Raw genomic sequence first — 21,758 nt, 5'->3', positions numbered from 1 at the left:
ATGGCTCCGATTTGTGGAGGGTTGCTAGAAACCCCTGGAGTGGAGATCAATCGTGCCGAAATCTCTCGGGGATTGCCCAAAAGGGTAATGATCCAGCCCATTGCACGTGGGCCGTCTTGGAGTGAACCCCCCCCCCCCCCTACCTCCTTCCATTAGTCAGTACAGAAACTCGGCGCGATTCGACCCTGTGGAATCTCCATTCAGCCAATAAGACATGTAATTGATGCCCGAAATGCTGGTGGACAGAAAATCATTCCCCTCGGCAATCTGTTCGAGTGAGGGCGTTCCCATGCCGGGAATATAGCTTAACGGTTCGTCCAAAGGGTCCAACAACTCCCCTGTAGGTGCCGGGAGGTAAACCTCACTTTGGATACCATGCAATTAATAGAAGACTCTGGGCAGGGTTTGAGTAAAAGGGCAATCACTTACTTGAGCCAGGGGAAATTGTCCGCCATGTTCTCCTCCAGATTTGCCTCGCGGGTTGAGAGCGACAGGGCATCCTTGGCACTTTTCATGATGTCCATACTCAGCGCCTTGCCGGTGATCGGTCCATTATGTTCCATCTGATCCAGGCACTGAATGCCACGTTCCACGGACTCGAAGATCATCCGCGCATGCTCCACGGTGACGGACGAATCCAACACATTATACAGAAGAGTCACGCAGGCAGAGACAATGTAGTTGGCCACGGATGCATCGTTGCGAATACACTTCGCCCTCTCCATGATGGCACTACTTGCGATCGCAATGATCTTCTTGGCGGAATGAATCGACAAGTCGATGGACTCTTGTAGGTTCTCCTGCGTAGGCGAAGCCGCCGCCGATGTCCCATCCGGGCTGTGGCAGAAGCTCGCGTACACCAGAGCAGGTCTACGGATCATCATCTTGATCAGGTGAAAGGCCATCCCCAGATGGGTACACTGGATCTCCTGCCACGCTTCGCCCTTAGGCCGATCGCAATCAGAGAACTGCAGATACGGAGGCAGGCTGTGTTCGATCTGTTGCAGGGCAGCGTCGCACTCCAGGATCGTAGCATCGACCCTACGACGATCGTACAGCGCCTGGAGGTTGGCCAGTGAGAAGATCCCGCTGGAAACCTTTTCGATAAGCTGTCCGATGCGTGCCATTGACCTCAAATAGGCGCATTGCGTTGTCGGGCCGTCCGAGTCTCCCATGTGGCCACCTTCCAGGTGCGTACGTGGCACGTCCTCGGGAAAGGCAGCGTCAATGTGGGTATCGAGAAAGCATGAGGGCCGACCGGTGAAGAAGGCACAGATCCGCTCGTAAAAGTAGACCACCCAGAATGTGATGCGCAGCCTATGCATGACGGGGGCTGATCCATTGACAACCTGGCTGCGGTTAAGACCTAAGGCCAGCACACTTCGAGCAGCATGACCTAGATAGAGATAGGCGTCGTTGGGCCTCATCCCATGTAATGCATACATAGCCTGGTTTCAATTCAGGTCAGTCATTTATTGCCCTCTTCATCTGCTGACCCTTCAAATATGGGTGAAGACGTAGATGCAAAAGCCGTGCCTACCTTGAGAAGTATCAAATGAATACCCTTGATGCAAGGCTCTTGAAACAGCATGCTATAGTCGTTTGACTGGGCCCAGAAGTAGTCCGCCCACCTGTCCAGCGTTTCTGCACTGTGGCTATCCTCTCGGGCCATTGTCCGAGCACCCAGAGCGAGAACCATGTAGACTAGATCCCTGGAGCTGACTTCGCGACCCGGAGCCGGGGGGGCCCACAGCTTCTCCCACAGGCGAACAATGATGGGCCGTTCGAGGATGGGCAGGTGCGGGTGAATCACATCAAAGTACGCGGCGATGAACCGGCGACCCAGTTCCTGCGACAGAAATGATTCAGTCAAGCCCCCGGACGAGCGAAGCCCGCCCGATCCGGCGGCGAACATGAAACGCTCCAGGCCCCATTCCCCGAGACCGGTCGGCACTGCCGTCTTGGGCTGGTCCAAAAGCCGACCGTTGGACTGGCGCTTCATACGCTGGTGAATGCGCTGAATGAAGCAGAAATGTGAAGAGGGTCCTAATTTTACACCAGGCGTCAGTCTTTCTGCGCCTGCTTCCATGTCGAGGACACATGCGGGTCCCTTTTAATGTAAACCCGGGGAAATACCATAGAATTGAAAGGAGCCTGTCTGACTGTTGGTGACTCCAATTCCCGCGCGGAGTTCTAGTTGCTGCCGATACTCCTCGGGACTGTATCGAGCTGTATTTTCGCCATGACCGACATTTGTAAGCCTGCGCCCGTCACTGTCGCTGCTGAGGATGAAGCTTGGGGTTGTGGCTTCTACCACCGAGGGTGCCGGAGGGCTTTTCTGTGCTGTAGGTCTCTTTGGCGGCCGCCCTCGAACGCGTGGCTTCTCGCGATACTTGCATGGCAGACGGTGCTGCCAGCAGCGGAGGCACGGATTCTCGCCATTGCATTTGACCTTCTTGGAGCGGCAAGACTCGCAGGCACGTTCAATACGCATGCCCTTCGACGGTTCTCGGTCTGTGGGGCAACGTTAGCTTGTCTTATAGAAAGTCCGGGGGTCCAAAATGGTCAGTGTATTACAGGGTTCTGATTCAGCCATAGGGAGGATGCGCGCGAAGATAACTAAATTACATCGCCGAAGCTGTAACCGAGAAGGATGCCTACTTTTAAGTTTACTATCATTTACCAATGTTACAGTCACGTGAAGCTATCCTAGGTATCCTCGGATGCTATCATTCGCCCAACTTGTGGAATCCGTTTGCTGAACCACATCTCGAGCCCGTTCCTCTCCTTCTCTTGCCTACTGGTGCTCAAATATATCAATCCTTCGCCAAGCTCTAGGACCTGGTTTTCTTTTATTTTTTTCCCTACGTGGCCAGGTAATGAATTAGTCAGCCGTGTGACCTACCAATCGGAATTTCCGGGTGATGGGGTCTCCAAGAAAGCCGCTGTCAAAGACGTGCGCCGGAGGTTGGAGACCCCAACCACCTCCAACCACCTGCACCTCACTCGATATAGATACTGTACTATTCCCTAGTCGGGCGCAATGGGAATGACATGTGTCTTTCAAGCTGATGCGGTCATGGAATGCAAAACCATAGGTTCCCATGTAAGCTAAGCTTCCGTCATTGCCTTCCGCGGAATGTTCTTCCGCCCTGCCCAAGGTAGTGACGAAACAAACCCGCGATGATGATGCTTCCACCTGAGATCTTGAGCAGGTTGAGTGAATTTCAGACCTCCATGATCGAGAATTGTTGGGTTTGTAGGCCAAGCTAGCCAGCCGCCTCTACCGCAACTATAACCAAAAACCTGTCGACTTTCTTGCAAACTATCTTGCAACATTTGCGACCGGCTTTGCACACGTCTCCTGAAACACGATTACCAGTGATGCGTTCTCTCAAGCGAAGCAGATGCTTCCAGCATTCTGGAAATAAGACACACGGCCTGCTGAGAACGCCGGATATATTCGTTGTTCTCGAGATCGTGGAAGCTATTCTTCTGGGTTTGGACATGCACATATTGCTGATTTTGACTCGGGTCTGTGCTACATGGAATGCTCTCATCAAAAGCTCTCGCAGAATCCAGCAGGCCCTGTTCTACATTCCCATCCACACAGACACCAGATAAACCCGTCGCAAAACAAGGAGAACCCTCTGGTGGTGGACAAGATATGGTTCGAATTCATCTTTGTAGGACTCAGCTCGCGGGTGAGACATGGTGCGTGGCACTGCCCTTTTATGCCTCGGACCAGAGAGAAAGGGCATATTTGCGCCCCGAAGCAAGGTGGCGGCGGATGCTCCTTCAGCAACCTTTAACCTCAATCGTCCGCTTCTGGAACCCCGAGTGCCTTTCGGGTCCCTATTGGCATAATCTGCCCAAAGATCAGACGGTCAAAACAGGGGCTGAGTGGACGCCGGAAGAAGACTATCTGCGCATGGAGAACGTCGCATACGAGATCGACACAGGCGCGATCTCAGCAGGGCCCCTGCCTTTCCTATGCTGGGCAGATGCCAAGGCCTTGAGACAGGTCATGCGCAAGTTCAAGCGACGCAAGCAGCTGCGCCGCGATCGTATTCTCAAGCGCTATCTTCGGAGGTTCGATCTCACCATCAACACGGAATGCCCGGATTTTTGGCCGATTGTCTGGTTTGAAGACCATCCGGTACCTGTAAGGGATTTTCGTCAGTTCTGTGAAACAAGGGATGTCAAGTTGTTGATAGCCGATCCACGTTAAATGGAGACTATGATCCCGTTCGACCCTTATTCGTCTTCTTTGGTGATTCATCCACCTTTGTTCTTGAAAACCTGTGTATACTTTTAATATATCTGGAGACGAGTCGTTCTAGGTCATACTTCGCAATGGAAGCATTGCTATATTCCAAGACTTCTGTTCTCACATTTGTTATTTGTAAATGTCGAGTCAGAAGGGGGCCCTGGCCGCTGAGATCTGTGTCTGGTCCTTGTCCAACATACCCATGCACCAGCTCCGTGACAGGGTGGTGGCTAGCGTAAAGATATCAACGCTAAAGTCAAACAAACTCGGACTACTTTTGCAATTGAGGCGGAATCAGCGATAACTTACGCGGGGCCGAGGCTATGATACCGACGCTCGCTTGTCGACTCCCGCACCAATCTAAACAGTCCAAAAGTTGCGTACAAGATTAGGTTGATAGCTGGCATATAAGGATAAGATCCTAAATTTCGTTTTTCAGCAAAAACATACAACAGAAGGGATTCGCTGGTGGTCACCCACCCAACTACTAACCTCCCGGCGTGTGGCTTAAGTACGGCTGAGCGGACGGGAAGCCCTGTTTTCCACACCCTGTGGTCGTATGTACTCGGTCTAGGCGTAGACATGTTCAAGACCATTCAAGTTACCTACCTTTGTATGAATCTACTATCTCAATCCAGTATGCTATACACAGACCCGCGAGTCATCTGGCATAAATGTTCGTGTTGATCGTAATTGCGGAGGAAGACACCCGATCCGAAGGCCGTCGCGCCCGTGGTTCGATTGCTTGGCCTAGATCATGGAGCAACAGAACTATACGAGCAATGTGTGTATAATTGATTAGACCTTGTCGCCCAACCCGCGCTGTTTGTGTCCTATTCAGTCCCTTGAAGGGGTATATACCATACCGATAAAGAAAAATGATCGTACAAGCCTTTCTCTTCAGTATCAGTCTCACTATCCTCCTCACCACGCTTCCCCCCGAATCTTCAGCCCAAGCAGGCACCAAACTCCTCCCTTGCACCAACGCCCAAATCCTGAAAAGTGACAAAGCCACCCTGGCCCACTGCGAGTGCTCAAAGGGCGACCAAAAATGCAGCACGCAGTGTCCCGTCAGCCCTGCCCCCGTCGGATCGCCATGCCCCCCCAACCTCCTCACACAACTCCACCTCAACGATTGCGCGCACCACTGCCTGGCCGACACGAACCACGTCTGCTCCTCCTGTGGGGTGTGGTTCCACTCGCTCTGCACGTGCCTGCAGACAGGCACCTGCGTGCAGCAATACCCGAACCCGGCGCCAGGCGCGGCCTACTGGGTGAAGACGCCCGGGGGCGATCTGGCAACCGTCACGGTCCCCGTCGCGGATATCCTCGCCCTGGAGGCCGAGCACCCTAAACTGGCCGAGGAAGGCTGGGATTTCGGGCAGTCGTCGGCGCTGGCGGTCTCGAACCCCGCGACGCAGGCACTGGTCATCAACTCCGTGCACTCCATCACCCACAACCAGATCCACATGCACCTGTGTCCGCTGAACCGCGACATGCAGAGGCTGCTGACGCAGCTCGTCACGCCCAAGACCCCCCTGTCTCAATTCAAAAGCCGCCAGCCGGTGCGGCTGACGCCGCAGTTCGGTGGACAGCTCATGTACTGTCAGGCGGCGCAGAGCAAGAATCAGCCAATTCCTGGGAGGATCATGTCTGAGAATATTAAGGCGGTGCGGGATGACAAGAGCCTCTGCGATTATGAGGTTGGGGCGGCGGTGATGAGGGACTCGAATGGGATTACCTGGGGTTGTGTCACTGCCGACCATCTCAGCACGGAGTACAAACGCTTCTGTGCTTGAGTTTGGATCGAAAGGAGGATTCTTGTGCGATAGGTCGTTTGCCGACGCGGTGACTTTTTATCTCGGTTTTATCTCGGCTTAAATTAAACGCTCTGGCATGTAGCAAGCATTGTTCTTTTCTGTACCCACAGGGCAATTTTCTTTATTTATTTTTCCTAACTAATGCTAAAAAAAAAGAAAAGAAAAGAAAAGAAACTTCTTTACTGCCAATTCATATATCACATCAGTATAGCGCATTGAAATGGCGTTTCCTGGCACGATATGGAGATGAAAAGCGGCTGCGCGGGAAAGTATATATAATGTACTAAAACTAGGAGCGAAAAAAGATTCCTGCTTAACCGTACCTTGCACTTCTACAACACAATGAATGGAAAATTGAGATGAGTTAGCATACCCCCATATAACCCCCAGAGCCTATCGAATGCAGGAAGAGTGAGAAGCTCGCCACTGGGAACAGAGAACGCGCCGAAGCCAGAGTTAGGGTTACATCCGGGGATGTCATGGCATCACCACCTGGATTGAGGCCCACCCGAATGACACCCCCTGACAATTGTCATTCTGACGGAGTACTTCCTACCCGACTGATAAAGAGCATACCGGGAGAAGTGCTAGCCCTTGCGCTGCGTCCCGCGGACCCAGCATAGTTTGACCACAATGTCCAAGTCCAAGCTCGCCAACATCGCGACAATCGCGATCCCCAGCGCCGTCGTGGCCGCGGGGCTGACCAAACTTGTCGACCAACAAACCGAGAAGCAGCTGCAGACCCCCTCAGAAGGAATCACCCCTCTCCAACCAAACGAAACCCCAGGCTTGGTAATCCTTCCCAAAGCCCTCCCGACCAGCACGATCCCACTAAGTCCCAAACTCCTCTCGCCATCCCCCCCAACACCCCCCGTCGACCCGACCGGCATTCTCAAATACGGGCACCCGGGCCCCGTCAACGACGAGCTGCGCGCCACCTCCTGGTACGGGACATACGACCGGCGCACGCGCAATCCGATCTGGGTGGCCGAGCACATGACGCCCGCCTCGATCGCAAACGCACCGGGCAAGCGCCGCGACAACTTCCGCGAGGATCCCGACATCCCCGCCGCGTTCCGGGCCAAGGTCAAGGACTACAGCGCGAGCGGGTACGACCGCGGCCACCAGGTGCCGGCGGACCCCGCGCGCTGGTCGCAGCAGGCGGTCGACGAGACCTTCCGCATGTCCAACATGTGTCCGCAGGTCGGGGTCGGGTTCAACCGCCACTACTGGCGGGACTTTGAGGCGTTTTGCAAGAACCTGACTACCCGCTACCCCTCTGTTCGGGTGATCACCGGCCCGCTGTATTTGCCGCGGCTGGAGGAGGATGGGAAGTGGCGGGTTAGTTATGAGGTTATTGGGTCGCCCTCGCCGAGGGTGGCGGTGCCGACGCATTTTTTCAAGGTGGTTCTTGGGGAGGAGGACGGTGGTGGTGGTGATGGTGACGGGCTGGTTGGGGGCAAGGTGGCGGTAGGCGCGTTCGTGTTGCCCAATGGTGCGATCAGCGGTGATAAACCGTTGGCGGACTTTGAGGTCGAGCTGGATGTGCTGGAGCAGGCGACTGGCTTGGAGTTGATTGAGAAGTTGAAGTCGACTGCGCGGCGAAAACTGTGCGAGGAGGTCCAGTGTGACATTAGGGTCAAGGATTTTAGTAATGCGGTTGAGGAGGTCACAGAGATGGTTGGTAAGGTAAAGCTGTAGGGGGAACCCAAGATGTGGATGAGATATACTATGGCTCAGTGTTTTCGGATAGTGATGGCTACGAGGTGTCATCTCCGTGGAGCTGGTATAGGTGGTGTGCATCTCCAGAGTCACTTCTCTATTTTGCAGCATGATTACAGGATGCTTGACAGGACACCACGAATGGTAGGAGTGGAAGTAGGGATGAAAATTTGATAATAATTACTAATTATGAGAACGAGTGACCAAGATAATAGAAGTTGAAGCAGGCGTGTCATGTAAGAGCCACGCCAAACGCCTTGTTCCAAGAAAATATCCCTCAGGGACCTGTGGCAGGGGCACCGGGACCGGCAGGGGCAGCGGCACTCTGGGTGTCAGCCAACGGCGCCCTGTAACTGCAGATGCAGCGACTGCACGGTTCCAAGCATTAGTATTTCAAGCCTAGCGAGATCTACCCATCGTGCGGGTCTAGAGGAAGATTGGAAAGGAAGGTCTTACAGGTCCTCCGTCCCACCGCATTGCCCACTAAGGGCATTGGCGTTGAGACACTATAGTAGGCGCATCAGCATAGGCTTGTGAACAGGACATACCTGCGAGGCAGAGAAATTTCAAAAGACATACCTGGGTGTTACATGTCGCGTCGTTGCAGAAGAGTCGTTTGTCCAACTGATTGGCGCCAGCGTTGAGGGAGGAGGCGGTGGCTGCAGCGCACAGCAGAGTGAAGGTGACAATAGAGGAGAACTGCATGATGAAGGTGGAGGTATGAGAGTGTTGCTGGTGATGAACTGTCTTTTGGAGAGCAATGGAGGAATCGAAGGCTTGGACTGTGATGAGATGATTTGTGTATAAAGAAACCTCCCGGGTGACATAGTGGGATTTTATACTTCGGTTTGCCCCTAACCAGCTTCAGCGCACACGGTAGTCACCAAGATCAACATGCATTGTTTGCCTTCTGCTTCTCATACAGTACCTAACTACGGTGATCAAGTTCGGCTAGTTCAAAGCTTCACGCCACATTCCATAGTGTAGGAATACAACCATGTGATCTTCAATTCATGGTTCCCAATTCGGGACCATCGAAGAGGGTGATTACTATGCGAGTTCTACTAAATACAAAACTGAACCCATATCGTATGGTGGCTTCCATCAGAGTCCTGTCATCAATGATCAGCAATTCGAACTACTAGCTAGTAGATAGTTACCGCAAGAATCTGAAGGGGGCAAATAAAATGATGCTGCAGATATGGCTCCCGCACAATCCTACATGTCATACCCCTGGGTGATCCACAATAGCAGACAGTGACATCTGTCATATGGAACAGATCCACTTAAACACAAGCTGCGTGCATACCTCCTGAAATTGTCAAAATATACTCTAACAAGATATGTCACAACAATGATCTGCTTGATATTCGAACTAACAATCTGACTTCTTTTTCGAACCTTTCACATCACCGTGGTAGACCCAAACTGATACATCACACACGTCTCCGAATAGATCTCACAGCACAGGTAATACATCTGCAGGTAGAGCGACAGCCGGCCACGACCGGAATCCTCCAAGATCTGCACCAAGTCCTGCAGGCATCGTACCGTACAACTGTGTTCGTACTCTGCCAGCAGCCGCAACTGCGTCTGCACGTCTCCGTCAGCCTGCAGGCTTTGTGGCGACAAGAACTCGGGAAAGTCGACTGAGTTGAGGTTTGCGGCGCGGCGGTCGCGCTCGATGCTACCCAGGTCATTCCACAGCCTGCCTTCCACCGAGATCTGCCGCCACAGCTTCTCGGCCAGGTACTTTTCTCTGGCAGTGGGGAAGACATCACCCTTTTCTTCAGACCCAAGCTTACAAACTAGGGACTTGGAGACCACTGCACTCTTGACGTCGTGAACGGCAGAGGTGTGTAGCCAGGTGAAGAAGCTCTGGCCGCTAATGACAGGGATGATGGCAGACTCGCAGCTCTCTGGATGCTTCTCGCCACGGCCAGTCGTAATATTGTTGTTGAGCGATCTATGCGCCTTGGCTTGTTGTATGGCAGCTAATGTCGCCAAGCTGACTTCCTGTCGCAGATCGCGTCGATCGGCAGGACTCGGCTTGGCCGTGGCGAGGTTCACATTGAGAACAAAGCGGAACCAGATAGCGAGGTTGTGCTCGACATTGCTGAGTACACTTCTGGACTTCCCAATCGTTTCAGAAGTGGGTCTAGCGTGAGGAGAGTGATCTCGGCAAAAACCATTTGTGCCATGGCACAGCTGCTCAATGTAGTCGGCTATGGTCTCAGAGGCCGAGTCAGGCAGAGCCACCAGATCCCTTTCCATCAAGTCATCCTCCTGGAAAATCCCAACGGAAAGTTCGACCATACTGTAGACAATGCGGGTGCTCAACAGATACTCGGGTCGGGAATTATTGGCCAACGTCCAAAAGCAGGCAGCGAACTCGATGTATTTCTCGCCAAGAGCGTTGCCGGTGGAGAATACATCCAAGTCCTTCAGCCTGTAGCTGAATAGGAGAGCTTCGACCACGGACGCCTCAACTACCCACTGTGGCGTTTTCATCTGCGACGGCAATCGCGCGAAGAATTCAGCCATTTTGCGAACCGTGGCAGCCGGAATGTCAACGAGCAGAGATGGTATTACGGCCAGTTTGTTGCCAGGGGTCTCAGTGTCCCCAGCCGTCACGGCTGCCATGATGTACGAGTCCGACACCGTTGGAATGGCATACAAGGTCTTGTCTAGCCAAAGCTGGTCGTCTGTCGAGCTGCGTTTGTCTCTGGATAGGATAAACTCGATGCCTCGCCTGACGGCATCCTTGAGCTCGCTGGAGATCCTCTCGGTCAAACTAAAAGATGTCACGCTCTTCAATATAAGGAGACCATAGGCCGTCTCTTCCGCAGAGCCTGCGCTGCCCCAGGAGCCGTCCTGATTCTGAGTGCGGACCGTTCGGATCACAGCCTGGAACAGCGTGATCGGGATCTGGAATTTCATCAGATCATCGGGCAATGCAGCTAGGTCGCCGGCACTCCAGCGCTGCAGGTAAGACATCAGGGCTTCGCACACCAGCATCGTCGGGTAAAACGATGAGATGTTCTAGAAGACCTCCGGGTTAATTATAACTTGGGTTTTCGTATCTTAACCAGTCGTGTGACGTACCCATTTATCACGAGGCATCCGATCGCACTTCAACCATTCTTCGCACAGGTAGCGAACACACTTCTCAATTTGAAGCTGGTAGCGGTTGTCGGTGGAGAGCAGCACCAGCGCGGTGAGGACATTGGCATTGGTGCTGATGCTCTTGTGCGTCTCGTATGAGTAGGTTGCGAAATGTGTTTCACGTTCAAATCGATCGACCAATACCTGCGGCGAATAGCGTTTCCCCTGGAGCATTAGAGCTACCAAGGCCTTCGCGGTGTCATCGGCATCTGGGCATGCCTTGGGGACTATTGGTAGGCAGAAGGATTAGCAAAGGGCACCGCAGCGATCAAATCTACCCTCAATTCCCCGGGTAGGGGGGGGGTTACTCTACCGAAGCCTACGAGTCCATGCTGCTTGATTTCTGCTTCGATCGGCTCGCCAGTCCGCTGTAGATCGGCGCTGGGCGCAATACCGTTGCGTAGCAGATTCGTGGCCACCTTGGTTAAATCAGCATCTCGTTCCATCAGCACTTATGATTGTGGGCGAGAACAACATACCCACGCCCACTCAAACACTGTGGTCGGATAACCAGCTGCCACTAGTCCCGATCCCAGACCAGCGCCGTTGGAGATTGCGCGTCGAATATAATCTTCGGCCTCGTCATCCCATACGGGGCTATACATCAAATATGCCGATGTCGCAGATGGCGAGGCCAGCATGCTGCCTAGGACTTTGTGCTGGACTAGCCCACCGAAGTCAATCTTCCCGACTAGAGCTTCCAACGAGTGCAAAAGCGAGGACTGTGGACCGCTGAAGATGAGATTCAGATCAATCTTGGCTAGTTTCTTCGCCTGCAGCTTGATCAGGTTGGTCCGGTTGAAGTTGAAGGTGTGGCCCTCTGCCTCTAGCAGGTCCAGCATGGCTGGGAGTCGCAGTTCAAAGCTCACGGGTAGAATACATGTGACTACCAACTCGTTGAGATCTTTCAGAGCCGTATCGAGAAACTGCTTCGCTTTGAGGATCCGGGAGTTGAGCTCCTGCGCATCGACCTCCGCTGGATCTGCGGCGTGCCTTTGCAGGGCCAGGAGAGCCGCCAGAGTGTTGGCAATAGTATCTAATCTGGCGGTGGAACTACCCCAACAACCATCCAGCTCTTGGAGCCGCAGAAGGGTCGAAAAGGCTTCCGGAAACGCCCAGATTGTTGCGCCTCCCTCGTTCGGCTTTCTGACAAGTGAGACCCATGCAGTGTCGTAGATGTTGCCGGACATTGTACCAAGTCCATAAATGGGATGATGCGAGTTTGCAAAACTCTCGAATAAGCATTGGTTCTTCGTCTCTATCAATGTAGCCACAGCATTGTCACGCATCATGTCGGATAGATGCCTCGAGGAGGTGTTGATGAAAAAGAGAACCGAAAGGTAGATGACCGACTAAAGCTGGGAAAGGCGATGCAGTGCTCTAGCCACAGCTTAAATGTATTGGATGTTTATGCGAACCGAAGATATGATTCAGCTAAGGTGCATTGATTTAGCAGGGCTGACAGAGTAACCAAGCTATAGCTCGATTGGGCTCAAAGTTACCTGCTTAGCGCAACACGTAGCCGACAGAGCTTCGAGGGCATCAAAGAGGGTCTGATCGGCAAATAGGATTTCTTTTTTGGGCACCGATTGTCGATTCATATGATTCCTCAGACTAGCATAAATTACGTTGCATATTCAGGCACTGGACTGGCCTGAACAAAGGTTCAGTAGAGCAGGTAAGGTTTCCTAGCGATCCGCAGAGAGAAGATGAATTCATGAGGATAGTGCGACAAGACTAACTCCTGATGGCTTGCAGCTATTTCGAAGCAGTCTACCGGTACTCTATTACGCGCGTGACCAGGATGAATGTGTCAGAGACAGCGGCCCGACATTTGAACCCTTAGCTGGATTGTGGCCGATGTCGATCTTTCGATTCTGGCAATGCGGAGACTTTTCAGGGGGCCCATGTCACATCGAGCCCTAAATAATATACAGTCATGCAGAATCTGACACCGCAAATCCTCACCCCCTTACCTGCAGTCAGCAGTCATTGGCACTACCTAGTGCAATGTGATACACCTTATGCTGCTGGTATCTCTCCCGTCTGCGCCTTGTCCTTGACAGCTTGAGAGGGTGGGGTGCTCGTTGCCTCTGTACCACCGCCACTCCCCCATCAGAACCTTAGCTGTAGGCCAAATATAATACTTTGTGTATGGCAAGTGCTTTTTAGAATGACCTGCCTTCTCTCCTTGTCTCCTCATCAACAAACAAAGGATGGATTCAGTCTCAAGGATTGATATCTTGACCTCTATCAGGGAGCACGTGGCTCTGAGTGGTACGATTCTGATACTCGTTGCCTTCATCCTGCGCAGTACATATCGCCTGTATTTCGACCCGCTGCATCGTATTCCCGGCCCAAAGCTAGCCGCGATCTCCCATCTATATGAGTTCTACTACGATGTCATCCGCAATGGCATGTTCGTGTGGGAAATCGAAAGGATGCACCAGAGATACGGTAACGTGAATCTCCATTGCGTGGGAAGCACCGGCTTTTTCACCCGGCGTGCACGGCCCCTCCCTTCCTAACACGTTATCGGCATGATGACAGGACCCATCGTGCGAATCAATCCCCGCGAGGTGCACATCAAGGATCCCTCTTTCTACGACGAGATCTATGCTCCGGCCACGGGGATGCGGGACAAGGATCCCAAATCCGTCCACATCTTCAGTGCTCCCGGCGCGATGGTCTCCACCGTTGGACATCACACGCATCGCATGCGCCGACGGATCCTCACCTCGTTCTTCTCGCGACGGGCGATCGAGGGAATCGAGCCGACGATCCAGGTGTCGCTCCAAAAATTCCTGAACGCCCTCACCATTGCCCACAGAGAGGAGAGAGTGCTCGACCTCATCGACCGACTGCAGGGGCTGACCGGCGACCTCATCACGCAGTATGCATACGGCAACAGCTACGAGCTCCAGGCCGAGGTGAACATTGGCAAGGGAATCGTCAAGGTGGTTCAGGAGGGGACCGACCAGATCCACCTGCACCGGTTCTTCCCCCTGATGGGCACTCTCCTACGCCTGATTCCCTCGTGGTTCATGGCGCGGGTCTTTCCCGCCCGAGCACGGGTCTATGATCTGTTGGAAGGGGTACGAGAACAGTCTCTGGCCGCGCTGAACTCGCGAAGCGCCATCCGGGAGCCCGGGGTTGCCGCCAAAGCGATCACCATGTTTCATGCACTCACTGATCCAGAGGTTCCACCGGAAGAACGGACGCTGCAGCGCCTGGAGGATGAAGGATTGGTGCTGTTTGCCGCTGGTACCGAGACGACGGCGACGACGCTCTCTGTGGCCATCTTCCATATTCTGAATGATCCAGCGGTCTTGAGCAAACTCCGCTCTGAACTCAAACAAATCATGCCCACTCCGCACCATCCGGTCACATGGCGCCAGCTCGAGAAGCTGCCATACTTGGTATGTACTGTCCCTTTTATGCTCGGATTCTGGCTACTCCTTCTGGTCCATTTGAGAAGGAAGGCCCTTTTCTGATTGGATTGACCGTTTCATGTGGTACAGACAGCAGTTATTCATGAGGCTCTCCGCTTTTCCGGAATCGTGATGCGGCAACAGAGGATCTCGCCGACAGAGATACTGAGGTATAAGGACTGCGTCATTCCACCGGGGGTAAGTCGTACCCAACCCATTTAGCTACCTCGAGACTACTGACTCACGCAAGTAACATAGACACCTGTCAGCACGATCGCATACTTCGTCCACAGAGATCCCACCTTATTCCCCGATCCGGAGAAATTCCACCCGGAACGATGGATCATCGCCGCGGAGCGGAAAGAGGGTCTTTTGCGCTATCTGGTGACATTCGGCAGGGGCAATAGGGCCTGTCTAGGGATGAAGTACGTTTTCCTACTTTGTCTCTCGCGGTTTGATCATTTGGGAGCTAACCTCTCACCTCCCGTGGCACAACAGCTTGGCCTACGCGGAACTGTACAATGTCTTGGCTACGGTGATTCGGCAATTTGATCTGGAACTCTACGAGACTACGAGGGAGGATATCCGCTTTGTGCGGGATAAATTGCTACCGCGGGGCAGGGATGGGCCATGGCGTGTGCGAGTCAAGGTGACTGGGATTGTTAAAAAATAGGTGGTTTTCTACTGACTTACTGTGGATGCATTCTACTCTATAGTGCATTAGAGATAGTAATGCGGTCGAAAAGGAGTCATAGAGGCATTGTACATGGGTCGTAAGTTGTAGATCAAGAGTACATGGGTAACGCCACAGTAGATTATGTCCCAGCTATGGGGCTAAACTCCACGGTAGAAAGACCCTTTGTGAATCAGAAGGGACAAGGATGCTGTTGCATACCACAGAAATGCAATTCACAAAGCCTACACCGACTAGTCTTGTGCATAACTCTGCAGACATCACACACCCACACCTGCGTTTGTCATGCGGGAGTTACAGACGGGTCACATCGTTGCCCGTGTTATCTTGAAACGGCGGGTTGAAAACCTGACTAGCAAAACACCCCTGGCCAGCCCGCCTCTCCCCCTTGCGTCAGAATCCATTGGGGTTGGGGATTTTATAAGTGGATTCAGCATTCACACCACCCGCATAGTTTTACCCTCAACCTCTACCCCCCCCCGTGTCCCACACTTCAGCCCCAACCCGAGCACAATGGGCCAAACCGCCTCAGCTCCGCGACCAGGAACACAACTCCAAGTGATCGGGGCAGGCCTGCCTCGCACAGGGACTGCCTCGTTCAGCGCGGCGTTAAGCATCCTCCTCGACGGCCCCGTCTACCACGGCGGCACGCAACTCACCCGCGGGCCACCAGGCGAGCTGAAAGCCTGGATCCGGATCCTCCGCTGCTGGCTGGCTGGCGGGGAGCAGCAGCGGGGGGAATGCCAGCGGCTGCTTCGACATCAGCTCGACGGCTACGCGGCCATCACCGACGCCCCGGGCTGCCAGCTCCTCCCCGAGCTGATGGCGCTCTACCCGGACGCCAAGGTCATCTGTACGGTGCGCGACCCGGTCTCCTGGGAGAAGAGCATGGCGCAAGTGCACAGCTTCACGCGTCTGGGATGTCTCAAGCTCATCCTCCTCCCACTGCCGGGCATGCGGCATTTCGTGGACTTCACCTGGCTGCTGCGCCGGCAGTGGTGTCGGCTCTATGCGGACGATCAGAGCCTGACCTCCGTCCAGCAAGTCAGCGGCACGTTGATCCATCGCGGCATCTACAAGCGGCATATCGACTGGCTGAAAGCGAACGTTCCCGCCGACCGGGTGGTTTTCGTCGACGTGCGTGACGGGTGGGAACCGCTGTGTCGCGCGCTGGGGAAGGAGGTGCCCCCCGATGTCCCCTTCCCGCGGATCAACGATGCGGATGCGATTGCACGCACTGGGCGCGAGTACATTCGACGCGCGATGGTGCGGTGGGTTGGGATTCTGGGTGTCGCTGGCCTTGCGGTTCTTCTGGTCAGGCAACGGAGGGGTTGAATTTGTTCATAAGGGAGGAGAGATCGAAGGTGAGGGTTAGGGAGCGGTGGAGACTGCTACTTGATATACCTCAACTCGAATCATAGCCAATCTAGCAGGTCAGATTGCACTCGCCAACAAAGCGATGACAGTGCCTGTACTTTTTCATGTGGTCCGAACCTAAACACTTCCTGTGCGCTAGCAACCAACGTCTCAAGAGGATCAATTCCGCTCTAATAAGTACAAAAGCCTAGCCATCCCCGTCTAGAGATCGATCCGTGCATTCGGTGCCTGCTCCAGCATCACCTCGGCCTGTTGTGACTGTATGTAAACGAAGCCTTCGGTTGAGGGGAGGCACTACCTGTGCATTTGGATTCTGCACTTCGGATAAAGAAGCAAAGCCTATGCCTGGTTACCTTCTAACTGCATGAGTCTGACAGCTAGGCAAAACCAGCCCCCCTCCCCCCCACCGGGTCTTGTCCAGCACCATCCCGATGTGGCGAACATTACCAGGATATCACGCCGTGCCACATCAGCCGAGATCCAGCCCCTGGCCACGATGCAAATTTAAGAACTCCTTAACGAAGAGCTCGTAAACACGATAGCCCTGCTGGCGGAATTGATGTGCGTGACACAAAAGATGCCATGGGTAATCCGCTTGCCGCGACGAAGCCTGCAGTAGTGTGGGTGTAAACAGATCTAATTCGAGGCTTTCAGCGGGGACCAGATCCTCCTCCTAGGCTAATATAGTCAGGTTACTTACAGCAGAGAAGCGGTGGTGCAGGAAGTTCGCAATCCCGCTGATATTTCCAGCCAACTCGGACGGTAATCGCAGCCGCTCATCCAATACCAGAATCGATTTATGTCGAATTCGTTTTCCGCTCCACATATGCAGCCGTTTCAATGGGCCACGGATAATCTATGCAAACGCAAACGTCAAGGGTGCGGTGATGACCCTCTCGTTTCTTGGGGGCAACTTGGGACATGCGACAAATGTCCTCTGTGCCTTTCGGCTCCAGTTGATTCTCTGGGTGGTTTAACTGACGGCAAAAGTGACTGTAACTGTGGATCTCTGATTGCAACGGAGAATAACTGGCTGTAAAGAGGGATATCGTGGATCAGAGGTGGGGGTGTTGCTCGCTGGACTGTTTGGAACAGACTGAGGGGGGATTGGATGAAGTCAGGGAAGTGAATTCAGGACAGGTGGACAAACTCGACAATAGCTGTTTGACTGCTACGTACTTCTACCACTCCACCATCTTTCGATGACAAATTGGTATCGAAGGAGTTGCCTACCAACCCTAACTAGTACTTTCCCCACCCGCCGTCCAAGTAGGGCTGACTGGCCGGTTGGGAGACGGGGTTGGAGGTGGAGGGGGTTTTCTTGGTGTATTCCATGGTCGACTCGTCTCCATCTTGTAGCTATAGAGATTGCTGGTGAGGAAGGAACCCTCTTCAATTGAATCGTGCAGTGCGCTCTGTTGGCTCTCGCCTTAGGAAGATGATCCTGAAGTTAGGCGGGGCGGGGGGAGGCGTAGCTGAATAGATGATGAACGAATTCTAGCTATCATTCCGCCATACTAACACCCTCCTCCTTCCATGCGTTATATCGTGTCAATCATACACACCCCACCTCGTCACAGAAAATTGACAAGACCAGCTTGACATTTCGGAGATGCTTGGGGGTGCTGGAGGGAGAAGTGGGCCTATTTCGAGCACCTCCAACTGCACCTCCAACTTGCCAAGCCCTGGAAGAGAGATGGAAAGACAGAGCTGTCCGTGTTCTGCTGCGGCCTTGGTATCTAGCGGAAGCAAACACATATGCCCTTCTAACTCATTCACAAGCTCTACCATTGAAAGCGCTCGTCTTCGAGGGGACAAAATCCTCCAAGCACATTCACGCCCACTCACCGCAGCATCCCTCCGTGGCGTGGACTTCGGGCCAGTTGATGACAGAGCGTCGCAGCGTATGGATCAATTTACACAGGACCTATAGAGCGCAGAATCGAGGAACATGGAATTTCCTGTTGAAACTGAAGAACTATATATACCAGTGACAGTGGCTGACCACAACAAAGAAACCTTACCATCATCTCTTTCGCACAGTTGAAGTACACTAGCCGATGAAAGCCAGAGCACTCCACCATCGAACGTCTTCTTAACATCTACCACCCACCCACAGCACAATCGGCATGGCCATATTAAACAGCAGATGAAAGGGCACCGTCCACAAAACTGTATACAGGAACTTGGGCGCCATGACGGTCCAAACGACGGTCTCCTCCCTCAGGAGGTAGCATGCTCCCATAGCGCCAACAAGACCATACGCCACGAAGACTGTCCGAAGTCCCAGGTGCTCGAAAAGGTCACTACGACCACTGCGTTCTCCCTGGCCGGTCGCGACCAGCAATCGTAATCCATTCCCGCTCCACCAGATCGGACCAGCGTAATTGCTACAGAAGGTATGCACGGGACTGAGTAGCCAGTGGTGGGCTTGAAGTCCGTTGAAACCCTCGGTGTATCGGAGCGCTGCGATCGTGTTCGCGTTGCCAAAGGCGAAGAATGCGCTGTGGGTGAATAAGACGATGGAGAAGCAAACTTGAAAGGCGCTGAGGTTGGCGGCCGAAGACACTGTATGATATGAAGACGTGGTCAGAGACATGTGTGTCAAGGAGATTACATTCGCCTCGGGACAAAGCCAATACGCACCAATCCACTTGAGCTGAATTCGGTAGATCAGAAGTAGCGGGATATTGCCGGGGATAGTCTGCATGAACAAGTATAGGTTCAGGACTTCAAGTAGAGGGGGGAGTTCGGTCGCTGGAACAGGGCCAACATTAGCGGTAATCCAACAATCGCCGATAGAGCAAAGTGCTCCTGTCAACTCACCATCTACGCTCTTTAGCGACGCTTCTTGGGCGCAAGAGCGCAGGACCACGTAGCCGCCCCCTATAGCTAGACTGACAAAGATAAATTGAGCCATCCGCGTTAGGGGAAGCTGCTCCAGAATAATGCCCTGCAGCCATTCAGGGGCGCGATCGATGAGACCCGGGCCAGCCCGGGCTGCAGAGGCGAACTTGAACAAAAAGATGGTCAAGAGTATTGCTCGGTGAGCTAATACAAGAAGTGGTTTTTCTTGAGCGCCACGAGTGACATTCGCCCTAGGGTGCACTGTGAATATGTAGGAGGTGTGGAGAAGGGTCACTGCAATCAGAAACCATAGACAAAGGGGACGTCTCTGGAAGAGACTCTGAATGCTGTATACCTTTTCGGCTGCATCTCGATCATGGATATTCCACCGCTGCGACAACATATGCAAGAAAAGGGGGGTACAATTACCGAGGCTGACTCTGTAGGAAGAGCAGCCGGTAGTCAAGATTACCCAGCCCATCCATACGGTAGAACCCCAGAACCAAAAGAGATGTTCTTTCTCCACGAGAACTGGAAACAGTAAAGTAATGCCGTGGCCAAGTTGAAAGAGGTTCAAGACCAAGAAGTTCTTGCTCGGCGGAGGGATCGACTTGCAAGTAACCCAGGCAAGCAGAAGTGCGATCACGGCAATTGCAATGCCATAGTGGAGAAGACAGACTTGCATGTTCCCGGCCGTCGCATGTTCTAGTTTATTCTGAAGCTCCTTGCTCATCTAAAACGTCTCTCAGTCATATCAGCCATGCATGTTGCGCACCTGCCACCGGGGAAAAGATTTGTTACCAGAGAAAGCTCTCCTGGGCTCCTTTCATTGAGAGACTCATGTGGCACACCATGCCAGTCAAGGTCGATCTCGCAAGCAGCCATCCCGGTATCAGGCTTGCAAGATAACGCTCGCAGATGCTCGAGATTCTCAAGGACAACATTGACTTGATCTTTAGAATCCCTCCACAGATCAAGAAGCTGGGGAAGGAAGACCCCAATGCTAGCGGAAGGTATAGGAACACCCAGCAACCCTGCCATGGTAGGTACAATATCGACCTGCTGCATGACAGTGTAGTAGTCAAACGTATCAGCGGTGGGTACTGCAGGTGATTCATAGCTTCGATTGAGCGACTTGAAATGTGGCGAAATGAACATCATCGCGGCCGACACTTCAGGGTCCGATGCACCGCCATGACCCCCCCACCGATCCATCCCATGGTCGCCCCCAACCACGAAAAGTGTAGAGTCCAGATGAGCCTTCGTCTCGAGAGCCTCATAAGTCTCTCGAATGATAGCATCCATCTGACGTTGTTTGGGTGCCATGAATTCACTGTCCGCGCCACCTATATGCCCGACGTGGTCAATGCCGGGAAAGTGAAGGACCAGTGCGCTCCAGTCATCGCGGTCAAGCTCCATCATGGCATTGGTGGACACGTTCAGATCGGGTGAATGAATGTCCTGTGCAGGTCTCAGCGTTGCACCGGTCGCTCAATGGGTTCTCTACCTCCTGCGCTCAGCGGAAGAAGAGGTGGCGAAACTCACCGGGACGTATAACGGCGAGATAGGGCATCCTCGGTCGAAGACCTCAGGAAATAGCTGTACCCACGTGTCGTCGCCGTAGAAGACTAGCTTTCCCCTCCCAGCAGCTTTCAGTTGCGCTAACCACGTATCCATAGTTTCGGGCGTGCCAGGTCCGTCATCAGCGTTGTGAAAAACGTCCAAGAACATGGAGGCTGAGCCAACGGTCATCGCCTTTATACAAGCCCTAGTCAGACTCGGAGAGCCGCTTTTCATAGTGAACGGCATGGCTGCGCCAGAGCGGATCAGTCTTGGAAATCATATCAGCTCAGGTGGTTTACAGAGTCAGTAACGAACTTATGCCTACTCTTTGGTAAAGGTGAATTGAGATTGTGAGTTGTAAACGAAGTCACTGTAACTCTTTGGCTTAGTATCAGGTGGTAGTTCTAAGATGTCGTTGCTGGCATCCGTTTCAAAACCCACCTGCGGAGCGCATCGATCATCAAAAACACCACTTTCTCGAAGGGGGCATTTCGGGGAGGGACGCTCTTGTCTACCTGTGGTTCTTTTGCCGATAACGGCGGCATGGGCCGGAAAAAGCCCATGGTGAACACGATAGTTGACGCAATTATCAGTCCATTGGCGAGAAGGAGAAGAGCTCCACGAGAATGCCAGCCCATGACGTGAGACGGACTCAAAGAAACGATAGACAATATACAGGTACGGTGATGCTGACAGGTGGTCTTCAGAGTCGAATGCTTTTGTGGTTCGAACTTATTGAGTGAGAAGCTGTATACTCATTGGCGTCGACTATCGGAATGACCGAGAAAAACCGAGCGTACAGAGTGCGGCGGCAAAGCTTTCCCGAGAGCTTGATATGCCCACCCCAAATGTTGAGAATTCAAGAAGAT

General features: G+C 53.2%; 9 protein-coding genes across 9 annotated transcripts; 5 read left to right on the top strand and 4 right to left on the bottom strand.

Moving 5' to 3' along the window:
- Positions 1-425: 425 nt before the first annotated feature.
- ASPACDRAFT_63759 (fungal specific transcription factor domain-containing protein) lies at positions 426-2,089 on the bottom strand (the record flags this gene model as incomplete). Its single annotated transcript, XM_020203934.1, has 2 exons — positions 426-1,448; positions 1,541-2,089. The coding sequence occupies 2 exons, from the start codon at positions 2,087-2,089 to the stop codon at positions 426-428; spliced, it is 1,572 nt and encodes a 523-aa protein (XP_020052655.1).
- A 1,701-nt stretch (positions 2,090-3,790) lies between these two features.
- ASPACDRAFT_47082 (uncharacterized protein) lies at positions 3,791-4,231 on the top strand (the record flags this gene model as incomplete). The annotated part of the gene is made up of 1 exon (XM_020201898.1): positions 3,791-4,231. One exon carries the CDS (start codon positions 3,791-3,793, stop codon positions 4,229-4,231), a length of 441 nt encoding a protein of 146 aa, XP_020052654.1.
- Positions 4,232-5,148: 917 nt separating this feature from the next.
- Positions 5,149-6,069, top strand: ASPACDRAFT_63758 (uncharacterized protein; the record flags this gene model as incomplete). The annotated part of the gene is made up of 1 exon (XM_020203933.1): positions 5,149-6,069. One exon carries the CDS (start codon positions 5,149-5,151, stop codon positions 6,067-6,069), a length of 921 nt encoding a protein of 306 aa, XP_020052653.1.
- Positions 6,070-6,723: 654 nt separating this feature from the next.
- On the top strand, positions 6,724-7,791 carry ASPACDRAFT_34656 (DNA/RNA non-specific endonuclease; the record flags this gene model as incomplete). Its single annotated transcript, XM_020200062.1, has 1 exon — positions 6,724-7,791. The coding sequence occupies one exon, from the start codon at positions 6,724-6,726 to the stop codon at positions 7,789-7,791; it is 1,068 nt and encodes a 355-aa protein (XP_020052652.1).
- Positions 7,792-7,954: 163 nt separating this feature from the next.
- Positions 7,955-8,614, bottom strand: ASPACDRAFT_125870 (uncharacterized protein). Its single transcript, XM_020196860.1, has 3 exons — positions 8,392-8,614; positions 8,269-8,318; positions 7,955-8,180 (listed from the first exon to the last, which is right to left on the bottom strand). The coding sequence occupies exons 1-3, from the start codon at positions 8,515-8,517 to the stop codon at positions 8,090-8,092; spliced, it is 267 nt and encodes an 88-aa protein (XP_020052651.1). The 5' UTR covers positions 8,518-8,614; the 3' UTR covers positions 7,955-8,089.
- A 507-nt stretch (positions 8,615-9,121) lies between these two features.
- ASPACDRAFT_1891204 (terpene synthase family protein) lies at positions 9,122-12,310 on the bottom strand. The gene is made up of 4 exons (XM_020198610.1): positions 11,457-12,310; positions 11,291-11,396; positions 10,918-11,204; positions 9,122-10,854 (listed from the first exon to the last, which is right to left on the bottom strand). Exons 1-4 carry the CDS (start codon positions 12,267-12,269, stop codon positions 9,217-9,219), a joined length of 2,844 nt encoding a protein of 947 aa, XP_020052650.1. The 5' UTR covers positions 12,270-12,310; the 3' UTR covers positions 9,122-9,216.
- An 854-nt stretch (positions 12,311-13,164) lies between these two features.
- Positions 13,165-15,113, top strand: ASPACDRAFT_125869 (putative cytochrome P450 oxygenase). The gene is made up of 5 exons (XM_020196859.1): positions 13,165-13,434; positions 13,528-14,396; positions 14,499-14,606; positions 14,667-14,833; positions 14,907-15,113. The coding sequence occupies exons 1-5, from the start codon at positions 13,194-13,196 to the stop codon at positions 15,079-15,081; spliced, it is 1,560 nt and encodes a 519-aa protein (XP_020052649.1). The 5' UTR covers positions 13,165-13,193; the 3' UTR covers positions 15,082-15,113.
- Positions 15,114-15,588: 475 nt separating this feature from the next.
- ASPACDRAFT_1891202 (sulfotransferase family protein) lies at positions 15,589-16,479 on the top strand. The gene has a single exon (XM_020198609.1). The coding sequence runs from the start codon at positions 15,616-15,618 to the stop codon at positions 16,435-16,437; it is 822 nt and encodes a 273-aa protein (XP_020052648.1). The 5' UTR covers positions 15,589-15,615; the 3' UTR covers positions 16,438-16,479.
- A 1,932-nt stretch (positions 16,480-18,411) lies between these two features.
- Positions 18,412-21,446, bottom strand: ASPACDRAFT_125865 (uncharacterized protein). Its single transcript, XM_020196858.1, has 7 exons — positions 21,331-21,446; positions 21,215-21,259; positions 20,872-21,157; positions 20,128-20,787; positions 19,306-20,059; positions 19,126-19,236; positions 18,412-19,047 (listed from the first exon to the last, which is right to left on the bottom strand). The coding sequence occupies exons 1-7, from the start codon at positions 21,432-21,434 to the stop codon at positions 18,575-18,577; spliced, it is 2,433 nt and encodes an 810-aa protein (XP_020052647.1). The 5' UTR covers positions 21,435-21,446; the 3' UTR covers positions 18,412-18,574.
- Positions 21,447-21,758: the final 312 nt, after the last annotated feature.

The sequence above is a fragment of the Aspergillus aculeatus genome (genome assembly GCF_001890905.1).
Source record: "Aspergillus aculeatus ATCC 16872 unplaced genomic scaffold ASPACscaffold_17, whole genome shotgun sequence".
Lineage (NCBI taxonomy): Eukaryota > Fungi > Ascomycota > Eurotiomycetes > Eurotiales > Aspergillaceae > Aspergillus > Aspergillus aculeatus.
The sequence above is the reverse complement of the archived record's forward strand: the minus strand, read 5'-3'. Positions and strand labels throughout refer to the sequence as shown.